General features: G+C 45.6%; 1 protein-coding gene across 5 annotated transcripts in view; it reads left to right on the top strand.

The window, feature by feature from the left end:
• Positions 1 to 12,055, top strand: part of tanc1b (tetratricopeptide repeat, ankyrin repeat and coiled-coil containing 1b) — a 117,843-nt gene that overhangs the window by 3,369 nt on the left and 102,419 nt on the right. For 3 of the 5 annotated variants that reach the window (XM_079732174.1, XM_079732177.1, XM_079732173.1), the window contains exon 2: positions 5,693 to 5,781. In XM_079732174.1, the coding sequence (XP_079588300.1) occupies positions 5,693 to 5,781 (89 nt within the window). Of the gene's footprint in view, positions 1 to 5,688; positions 5,782 to 12,055 lie in introns of all 5 variants that reach the window. The other 2 variants (XM_079732176.1, XM_079732175.1) reach the window with 1 other exon arrangement.

The following is a 12,055-nucleotide window of genomic DNA, read 5'->3' as shown; positions in this document are numbered from 1 at the left end:
TGCTTAACTAAATATATATTTTTCCTATATATTTTGAGGTATTGAGTGGTAGAAATTATTGGTCGAATGGCACCACAAGGCTTAGCAATTCACACAGGAAGACACAAACATAAAAACAGGAGAGTTTATTGGGTTCCCTGAGGAATAGGTGACGGTAATAAGTGTTTTATAAAGGGGACGGTGCATTTGTGGACTGATACCCGAAACTGAGGGGGACAGACACCTGAGAACGTCAGCATCTGTCAGTTTCTACCGCCTGGGGTCTAACCATAAATTCACAGAAACGATCGCTCACTAAAACAAGCCTAGACACCTAACGGCTTTCCGGCAGTCCTGCTTGAGTAAAACACACAGTTTCTCACATTGTAACGATGTTATACCTGCTATCTTTAGTTGATAAATTATCAGCCATAGGAGAATGAAGAGGCTATCATTTGCTTAACAGCTATCTCATCTAGGAGCCAATCTTTCCACCTCTCAAGGCGGCAGCCTTGTGAATAGATCAAGTGAACCTGTTTTGGAATTTTTGGATATCTTCTTCAATAAGAACCACGGTTGCTTAGCCCCTAGTCTGGGCTCTTAATCTTCCTGTGATACAATTATGTCATTTTCTCCCCCGAGGGGAAGGGGAATGTCTGACTTTCGAGAATGTCAGTTTATTTTCTCATCATTGGACCCAACACAATTTATAACTATGCCCTTCAGGTCTTTCTTCAGGTCTTTCTGAGCCTGAAATTGCAGCTGAACCAGGGAAGTTATTCTGTTACCAGTGCCATGGGTTTACTGTGTCACACCAGTTTAAAAAGGATGCTAAGGTTTCGCAGGAAAGGTTAACGTTTGAGGCGCCTAGAACGGGCCCAATCAATTATTGACAGTTGTTCACCTGGGTGGCTGCCAAGTTGATTAAGTGGCCGCCTACAGAGGATTCATGTGCATTCTGGCTTTAGTATCTCATTACTAAGCCAATCACTGCCATTACTCTCTGAGTTGGCATCCAAGCTAAAACCAAGATTTGTCTTGTTTAATATTTGATTATAGTGCCTCATTGGATATAGTTTTAGGCTACAAGCTACATGGCATGACTGCGTGAAGGGGATATGATTTGTTGACTCTCTATATAAAAAAGCCTTTTATTTCCTGTCCATTCCTGCCTGTTTGGATATAAAAACCTTGGATTACAATGGCCTAACACACATAATATACTGGCCATTCTTATATACCTGCAGTGCTCTGTGTTGTTCACAAACTTCTCATTGTTTCATGGAGCTGTTTGAGGCACATTCCAAGGCCCGGCCTGTTTCCTGTGCTGTTGAAGGACTCAAAGAAACCGCACTGGTGGATATTATGTTGCACATCTGTAGTTTAGAAGAGCCTTATTTAATCGTGTCTGAAATAATGACATCATTTGATGAATTGGCTGAAAGGACATAGGTCACATGTCAATAAATTAGTAGGAAAGGAATATAACAACATTCTTGGAGACTCTTCACAGAGCATCACAGAATCGGAAATAGCTGGCATTCTCTTCCTTGCATACCTTGGAAAACCAGGAAACCAGATTGTGTCCAAGGTGGAACCTGCCATTGTCTGGCATCTGACAAAGGACAAAGCCATTTCAAACTCCCCAACGACCGACGTGTGTGAAAAGCTTCCAGGCCAAAGGCAATTAGGGAAAACAATCCCACTTCCTTTCTATATATAGTCAGGCTTCTCAGAGGACAGTGATGTGGCCTGATGGCCCCATTAACCACACGTCACGCAATGCATTGTGCAGGTGTGGCTCAGGCCACACAGAGGTGAACTCTATCAATGCTGGAGAGACCTGTGAAAACCTCCATGGCTATCACCTGATATCACCCTTTGGGTTTTCATTTCCTTCAGCGTGGAAGGGTTCCTCCTCTAGAAGGTCGTGTGTCTCGCTTTTCGTGGGCCGGAGCATTCTGCTTTTTTTATCGTTCCACTCAGTGAGAGCTTGATGTAACAGATTTACTTACTTTAAAGGTGAACAAGGTCAATAAGACCAAGCTTGAAACCGCAGAGGGAAGCGTACAGACTCTATGGTAAGGCTGCCTATGTGTGCTTTCCCTCCCTCTTACAGAGGGAGGTTTAAATTACAGAGGCTGTGGCCTGTTAGTTCTGTTGGTTCCTACTCAAAGCAAATCTGTCCTGCTCTGCCTTTCTGTAAGATGCACGATCGCTATTGGGTGTCTCACACAGAATACATGTGAATGCTGAGTTTCTGCTCCGTCTCTTCGACCAGTGTGTGTCCACAAAGCCACAGCAGGACTTTGGCTCTTGTATTCCAATATGATGAGGCCCCCTTCTAAGGGGCCTTTCTTTTGGACTCTAATACAAGAACTCCTCTTAAATGCATTGGCTTGAAAACGATGAGTGTTGCAGGCCTGACCTTCTTCATGACTGACTCGCTACATGCTGTTCTGCACCATAACTTCGCCCTCAGGAAGTTTCCTTGCAAAGGTCACCATTGTAACCCTGACACGGCTTATCACTGTTTGAAGTTGATTCTTTTGGCTCTCTTGTTCTGGTCAGAGCCTCACGTTGATTTCGTGAAAGGTTTGAGTTCTATGTTAGAGATGGACTTCTGATTGCCGGGTATAGCTCCCTATCTACCTCAGGGAAGTTTATGTCGGCATCTCAAAAATAAGCCAAGGTACAGTCGAGGAAGTGCAAAACAACAGAGCCCAAGGCCTGGTCACCAGGTGTGAATGTCCATGTGGTCCGTGTTGTTCTGTTCCCTGTCTATATAATTGGAGTTAAGGAATACAGGGGACTCGCTGGTTCTCAGCATATGCCATCAATTTACTTCAGCTCATGCTCTTTGAAAGTCATGTCTTCAGGTGCTGTCCATCCAGTTTCCTCTGATCCATGAAATGTCATTTTGGACATGTTTGGTTGGCATGAAAGAATTACTCAACATTGTGAGTCAAGGATTCTTTTTTTTGGGTTAGCATGCACATGGAAGTATAAAAGTGTTGCAATATAATTGCTTAGTATCAATGTTAGTCTTTAATCACAAAATGTTAAGCTGTAGTCTCTGTGACCCGAGGCCTAATTGCTGTGAAAATGGTTTAGTCAGGTGAGAACCTAAGGCACAGACTTCTGGAACCTGATCCAACATCCTCTCGCTACTTATATAACACAAAGTGTGCGTGCGTTTGTGCGTTTCTAGCTTCTCTGATATCGGAGGCTTTTCTCATTTCCTCCGGGATAGCCCTGGCTCTGTTTATTGTTACTGTGGAGATGGACTGCACTAGCCTAGCTCGCTCCCATACAGCTATCAGCAGGCCGGCTGACCAGGCTAATGTACAGTAGATTAGGATCTGGGCAGACATCAGCCACATACAAAATCTCTATGTTACTTACGCCAGCCGTGACCTGCCGTACCGTTCTCCCTCACACCCATATCTCTTGTTTTCATAGCCCAAAGGTTGTTGTGAGATTCCTGAGTCAGAAATAAGCCCTCAATTAATGTGAGTAACCGCTACGCAATTATCAAGCGTTTGGTTAGAGCTGCCCGATAGTTTTTATAATACTTTGATAACTGTCATTAAATGTGCTTTTATAGTCACTGGACCTCCTTCAGTGCAACTGATTTCATAAGGCATGTTCACCCACAAAGGCTTTCTTCCTGCAGCGGGACCTGCAATGGAGTGGTTGGTCTGAAATGATGATTCATTCATGTCTGCCCGGTGATGAGGAAGCGCTTTCAGTAGGCAGACACAGGAAAACGGGTGGGCCGTGAGTGTGAAGCGATGCAAAGTGCTGAGCAACACACCGGGATGACTGTATTCAGTCTGCAGTCCATTGTGACTCACGGCCCTCCTGAACACAGCCCTAATCCACGCCGTCCTGGCCTGTGAAAGGGGATTGAAATAGGACAGGTTGACAAAAAGGATAGCGTGTAATGGTGGAGGATGGAACATGAGATTTAACTGTGTTGATCTGATTAATATGGGTAAAATTAATCCTTACACATTTTTTGTTGCCAAAGATTTACTTCTGGTGAAAATAATAAATGTAGCCCTAACCTAAATCCTGTTTGAAGTAAGATATATTCACATGCAATGGACATCCTAAGTTTACTAAATAGCCTGAACTTGACTTCCCAGGTGGCTCTTTTATACCTGCAGGGCTATACAGGGCTAAACAATAATGTTTTTTTCTCTTGAGACAACTGCTGCTGGCGGTATGCTGATGATGTTATGTTTCCCCAAACAAGCACCTGATCCTAGGTAGAGCCAGTAAAGAGACCTAGTTTGTTCTTTCCTGTCGATCACATGGTTGGTTCACAAGGATATCGAAACACGTGAAACATTGACGCTAGATCAGATACTATGTAGTAATATTCACCCTCGTTCGTCTAAACTTTAATATGTCTGGTTGCAAACTGAAAACTTGAATTCGGACTATTGACTCATTTGATTATTTTTACGGTTACTTGGAATTGGTTTCAAGACTGTCATAGAAACTAAAGGGCAAGGATGAATAATAATGATAATCATGATATATTGAGCTAACCGTCTTTTACATTCTTGACCTTCTGGTTTAGTAAATGCCTCGTTTTACTGTGTTTCAGCTATGCTGTTTTCAATGTATCATTAAAGTCTTTCACAGCTTTGCAGGGGAAGAGCCCCTAGATTATGCTGCTCTTGGATGCTAATAAGCTGCTCATTATCCTTGTCCTGTCTCATTGGTAAACTAAGCTAACCTTCTGGGACACAGGCCTCGGTTAGGCTTGCATGTGTGGCTTTAGAAAAGCTTTTGCATTTTTGTTGAATCATTCTGTTTTAAGTGACACTCTTGTATCTGAGTACGAAGCTGCAGTTATAGTTTCAGTCACAATTAGAGTTGAATGTGTAGCATTTCTTTTAATATGTGACGTTCCAACTCAACTCAGAAGGTCATCATGTCAATCACCAGTTGTGGGGTGTCTGTAGTGAAGTGACTTCTAAGGGCCCCAGTTCAGACACATACCATCTATTAGTCATGGAGTTTGGGCCATTCGACCGAGTGTTCCCCCTTGTTCCCATAACAAGATGGCCACCTGGCTCAGCGCTGTTTAAATATTAGGAGCATTGTTCCTGCGCGACGTCTCCTCTATTGACCTGCGAGATTGGAAGCGGTGTGGGGAAATGCCAGGCTGGTGGCCGAAGAAGGAAAACACGTTTGCCAGGACTATGTGAACTTTCTTGTGATACATTTTACACAACATTTAGGGCATTTAGCAGATGCTTTAATCCAAAGCGACTTACAATAAGTACAATTGTCAGAAGGAAGATAAACAATATATCACTATCGGTAGAGTAAGGATGTTCATAGAACCAAGTGCCAAGCACTAACTAATTGTTAGGTTAACTCCTTCCCTTTATTCAAAGAAGATAGCTAGGGGAAGATGATAACTCGCTCCGTTTCTGGTCAGCTGCTTTCAATGGGAAAGTGCATGTGTTTATATTTGACCGTGCCTGTGTGTGTATGTGTGCGCATATGCTGCTGCTCTCATGCCATTTTCCTTTCCAGCACAATGGGTTCAGTGAGTAATAAAAATAAGCTATTCCTCCTGAGCAAGGAGATAACCCCGTCGTCAGAGGCGAGGTGAGAATGGATGTGTTTTGACTGCCCTGACCCGGCAGCCGAGTGCTTAGACGTGACCCTGTGCTTCTCTTGCAGGGAGGAACCGGCGCGTCTCCAGTAAACACACCATGTTCAAGGCGGTGCTGAAGAAGAACCGAGACGGGGGGAAGGGCAGCAAAAAGGAACCAGGTACGTGAGAGGAGGCGTGAAAGAGGGGGTGCCTGGTTTACTTTTTTGGGGCACAACCAATACACTCTTCTCCATCAAGGAACAGGGGATTGATAGGTTGGCTCGCGTCGGTTGGGCTTTCACTCGGTTAATCGGGGAAACGAGAAACGTGTAGAGCGCGGCCGTGTAGTGCTTGAGACCGCGTGGCCTGATGCAAGTGAGTTATGATGGGCATATTTAAACAGTCGAGAGAGTGGAGATGAAAGCACGCAAACACTGCCTCATGTTAAGCACTCTGCTCTGCAAACATGTCCTCGTCTCAGGCTGAATCACGATGCCGGGAGCCTGAACATATATGGTCACTCTGCTCTCGTCTGGGCCAGGCCCTGCTCGGGGTAACTCGCGGTGCACAGGGCTGTGAAGCAGAAATATGTAGCCGAAAATATAATTATTTAGACTGTGTGGCCTCAGTTGTGTCCTTTTTATTACGATGATGATCGTATGGTAAGTGAGTAAGAGGACATGGGTGGGGGACGACTTGACATCACAGCGTTCCATAGGAAAGCAAACACGTGAGTGTCACATGGCTTCGTGACGCGTTGTCTGCCTCGCTCCACCGGCCCGGACTTGCCGTCTACCCGCGGTTTAGTGCCAGCACATAGTCTGTCGATGCTTCCATAGCTCCAATACTATCCCACAGGTTTTCTGTGTCCGAGAGGCTCTGTTCAGCTTCCCAGAGCTCTTCCACCAGGCTGAGACTAGTTGGACCAGTGGTTGTCGCAACGCTAATAAAGAGGGAAAGGAGGCAGTGTGCCCAGACACTAGTAACCTTCAGGGCTGGGTTACAGCTTTCCCTGGCATGGCCTCGGGCAGACACACACACACCCTACACGCACGGACACACACATACGTGCACATACACACACATAAACGCAAAGACACACACAAACGCAAGGACACACACATAAACACACGGCCAGACACACACACACACAATACCAGCGCGCCGCGGACACACACATACGTACACATAAACACAAGGACACACGCATAAACGAGCGGACACACACATACACAGATGCACGCGTAATGACATGCACAAATAAACTAACATTGTTTATAGCATCCATTGGTTGAAAAATAGAGGTTCTGAACTCTGTAAGGAATTCAAGGAATCTATGATTGAATGCAGTGTGTCAACCAATCAGGATCCCTGTGTAAACATATTACCTTCTTCAGCAACGACCTTGGCAGAGGGAGCGCTAAGCATAGCATGCCTGCGATGTGCAATGTATTGTTTCCTGTGGGCTGTTGAAACCTGCATGGTGCATAGCGACTCTCCCAGAGTTCACATAGCATGGTTGTGCCCCAGTGTGACACACACACACATTCACACACACATTCACACACACACACACACACATTCACACACACAAACACACACACACACACACACACACAGGTCTGTATTGTGATGTGCGGTATGTTTTTGTTTTGTTTGCTTCTCGTCAGTCATTGACCATTTAACTAAGAACAGCAAACCAACCTTACCGGAGTGCTTCCCACTGACGGACGTACCGTTGGCTGCAGCAGGCGAGTTCCTGTGAGTTCCTGTATGCGGTGCACATATTTGCCTTATCTAGAAACAACAGCGGGAACAGTGACAGGCCCAAACTGTTCCATCTCTGAGGGCTCTTATCTCTGTGAAGGTCCCTGCCTCACAGTGGGCCGGCCGGGCCATGTCACAGAGGAAAGGGGAGAGAGGCCTCCTTCAGCGTGATGGATGGAGTGGGAGAGCAGCACTTGCGTTTTATTACTCAGCCAATGAGAACAATTGAATAGACAACACCATATATAGCGGCGTGTCCTACCATCGGAGAGGCTGGCTTGTGTTTAATCCTGCCTCGCTGCCATTTTGCCTGGATTGGTTTGTTTGTATCCCAGGTCTGTTTTTAGAATGGGAAATTAGATGACAAAACACAGGCGGAGTTTTCCGTCATCTAATTAGTTACGCTGCACGTGTAGACGCATGCTCTGTGAGCAGTGGCGTACCGTAGTGCACATCAAATATTCAACGTTAATTTTGCAGAGCTTGAACAAAGATTTCATTAACTTCCCACAAGAGTTGGGAGAGAAACTAAGTGTTTGGATCTACGGCCGGGTTCGATGTGGGTTTAGTCGTATGCTTTTTAAACTTGCTATACTGTCGAATCAGATCAAAATCAGTTCTTCTAAGTTATACTGACAGTTTCTGTGGCAGACAAGCTGAATTACTTGAGCGTTCAAGATGTTATCGCCGGTGTCCCCGGGGGAATCAACTTACTCACTCTTCATGTGTTCCAATTAAAATGGCTGCCAATGATTGACTCTTAACACGGATGGATTCCTTTGATAAGAACTTTCGATCAAAGCTTCTCCAATTCCCAACATGGCCGCCGCACAATGCACCTTGAGAACATCGCTTGTGTATTCAGTGCAAACCCCGGTATCCTGTGCCACGGGCCGGCCGGAACCAGCCTAACCGCCGCGACGCTCCAAGCTCTAGAGAGAGAGAGAGAGGAAGGGCCTTCGGAACGTGCGCCCAGCGACATGTCACGATAATGGATGGAAGGAAAGACCTTGATATTCCTATAATTGCACGATAGCTTAGTATAGGTTGCCCATGACATGGTGGCTATGGGCTGGAGGGAACTTTAAAGGAGCTGGGGAGACGTTGCCTCCGTGCCAGATACCACCACAGTCATTAGCTCCACTCTGGGCTCCCCGCTCCACCAGGACGCACACCCACACACGTGCACACACACATGCATGCAGTCACACACATGCAAACATGCATGACACGTACATAGGCACATACACACACACATACGCACACGCATGCACACCCACTTGCACGCACATACACACAAACGCACAAAGAAACACACACACACACACACACACACTCAGCCACACATATGCACACTCACACACACAAGTATACACACACTTTTCTGTTGCTAATTTCGTCTAGCTCCACTCCTCCTCCTCTGCCTCATCTGACTCCTGATCTGTTAGGAATCTGTTTAGAATTGGCCTTTTTAATCCCCTCTAATTATGCTTTTTCTATGATCCGGCCTTCCGGAAGTCCAGTTCCAGGGGGCAGTGGCCCGGCGCCTTTGAAGTGAACACTGTATTATGAAAGGTCATGGTGCCACCAGGCCCCGGCTACCTTCGTGGACTTTGAGTTGCAAGGCACCCAGAGCTCAAAGGATTACACTGTAAAAATATTAAACTGGTTTGGCTTAATTGGTATTCTGTTTGAGGCCCCGGACCCCTCTGGTTTTATTTAGCGTCTCACCTGTTATCTGGTGTTCATTAACTGCAGTTTCTACGTGTCGCTAATTCGCTCCTGAGCTGAGTTCCCAACACTAGGATCCAATTTGGAGTTTCAGCCATACCCAGTGTGAAGTTCTAAAAGTTTTTACCCTTTTTTTTTACATTTTCTGACACAAGCAATAAAGCCTAAAAATCTAAAAGAAATCCACTCTATAACCAAGGAAATCAGGATGAAAAAGCAGTTGTCTCAGTATGGTTCTGAGCTCTCGTTTGACGTTTGCTTTGGAATGCTGCAGCCCTACTTGTTAATGGCCAAACCCAATTCAGAGTCCTAATACAAAGACGGTGTAAATCCACGACTTCCCTAATAAAGCAGCCAATAACGTTGAGCCTGTGTTTTTATGCTCTGGTTTTTTCATTGGAGACGCTGGCTAGGAGAACAACGTAATGCCAGACTTCTGTTCTCATATTCAACAGTACTTGAGGTCGGATAAATATTTCAGTAACTTCCCGGATGAGTGGGGATATCAATTGCTCTTAGATCTCCAGTATGGTGCATTGTAAGTTAGCTTACTTCTCAAAGTCTGTTCTCAATCCCATTTGACCACTTTCTCCACGATAGAGTTACATCTCAGTGTATGTAAGGCCTGCATAATTAATGGTACATAAATCACAACAAAAGCAGTGTTCCTACGTCGCCAGAGGCCTTGAAGGACGACGCACGCTGACGAGAGTGAGACCGCAATCAAACCGCTTTCCTCTGAAGGCTCCTCTACCGATTTGTCATCCGGCCAACAGACACAGCTGTCAGACGTGGAGGAAAAAAAACAAAACCTGTGTGTCTGTCGTCGATGACCCGGTGTTAATCGCGCTAGCGCGGGTAAACGCGCGACCTCCGGGGTCGACACCTGCTTCAGCTGTTCCACCGACGCGGGGCCATCAACCACCGGCGCCCGTACGGAACGCCGCCGCCGCCACCAGTTGGCTAGGCTCCTCTCCGGTGTGTTGTTCGGAAGGGGGGACGGCAGCCAAGCACCTGGCCATGAAGGACGGGCTTCTGCCTCTGCTGCTGAGCTGTCAACACCCCCCGGACCGCTCGTCTTACAATGCATGTCTGTGAGGATCGCCAGCATAACGCCAACAGCCTTAACGTGACATTTGTATCACGGATTAACGGGGGTCCCGGTGCGAACACGTCACGGGGCTCACAGATGGTTTAAATCTCCCCGTTATGACTTCACGTCGACTGGTGACGCCTGGGCGTAATATGAACAGCCATTCCAACGCGTTCCATCTGTGTTGTTATCGACTGCGGCGTAAAAACTAACTAGGGAGAGAATGTTCTGCTGCGTTTCCCTTCTGGATGTTGAGTTCTTGCCATGAGGGTGTTAATAGTTTGGTAGAGCAGGGGATCTTTCTCCATCGGGTATAAAGGTAAAGGAAGGATAAAGGAAATCAGTTATCTGTGATTTTGTTGTATTGTTTAATGCTGTATCTACTTAAAGGGGAACTGACTTTTAGGGAAACAAGACGCATAATATATATTTTTTTAATATATATCTTGACATTTGTGAACCGTTGTATTTTTATAGGAAATAAGATAAAATGTCAAACGCTACCGGGAGAAAAGGTATTTATTTTATGTTTATCACTCACCGTTCTTTTCAAAAGAATAGTTTCCTGAAAGAAAAAAAATAACGATACAAGTTATGAGGTTTTCTTTGTATCCATAATTCTGCTGTGCTGAAGTCTGAACCAAAGCCCAGCGTCCTTGACTGCAACCGCAATATGATGGAAAACCTCCACAAGTCTCCTTTAGAAACACTCGCAGAACACACGCTGCATAACAGCTCTGTTCCTAGTGTTGGAGCAAACAGCCTCCACACGTCTGTTTATTTACACATTAGGATGACTTGGTGCATTCCGAGCTTTTCCGTGCTTTGTTTGAATGTTCCCTGGTGGTTAAACAGAGTTTAAATACTGTCTGTTACATTTGCTCTACCTTTTTTAGAGAAAAACTGAAAGGGATATCCACTGCTAAACAATGACTGTGACTTATTGTTGTGTCAGCTGTGAGGGTGGCTGGCACAGGCAGATTCTGTGAGTTTATGTTTTCTTTCCGACATGAAATGGTGGTTTGTCCCTGGGGGTCGAACATGGTCTATCAGTGACTTATTAGAAATAACGCCTTTTGTACGGTTTCTCCTACAGAGTTGCTAATACAGACCATTCATAGCAACACAGTTGTTTCTATGCTGTGCAGAGCAGTTTAGCATAGCAGAGATTCCTTAACTGTTTTCTATATTCTTGTTTCCTTGCCACGTTCCCTAGGGGTTTAGCATGAGGAATTTTACTGTTATGGAAAGGCTTTTTAGGAAAGCAAAAACAGCAGATGGCGAGCCAGTACAAAATTGAAACGTTTATTGGCCTGGAAAGTCTGGTGTGACTGTCACAGCCACATACGAAGCCCAGAGCCTCATGTCTGAGGAGAATGCTAATTTGTAGCATTTGTGCTTGTTGTTGTCTAATACAGGCGTGATATCATGCTGCTGCTAGCCTTGGCAGTTGCACTAGTCTCCTTTTCCTTATGGGTGAATATGTTCTGTTTCTTGGTTATGGCTTCAACTTGGCACTCAGCCCATACATTCTGAATGATGTCAAGGTCATGGCATGATGGCACGGTCCTACATAGGGCTAAAAGTTGTTTTGTTATTTTATAATTGCAGGAAGGCGAGTGGTGTACATTGTGACGGCTTCAACAGCTTTGACTGTAGTGAGTGGGAATTCAGTGGCTTGCATCGCTCTTTTCTCTGACTGTATCCCTAACCCCCCCTCAACCTTCAAGCCCCTAGTCTCTAGATCTGAGAGTGGGTCTGTTAGGTCGCAGCGCTCCAGGGATGAGAGGGATGAGAGTGGCTCTGGGAGGTGGCAGCGCTCCAGGGATGAGAGGGATGAGAGTGGGTCTGGTAGGTGGAAG

This window comes from Pollachius pollachius (assembly GCF_949987615.1).
Source record: "Pollachius pollachius genome assembly, chromosome: 3".
Lineage (NCBI taxonomy): Eukaryota > Metazoa > Chordata > Actinopteri > Gadiformes > Gadidae > Pollachius > Pollachius pollachius.
Note: the sequence above shows the minus strand (reverse complement) of the source record. Positions and strands in the feature narration are given on the sequence as shown.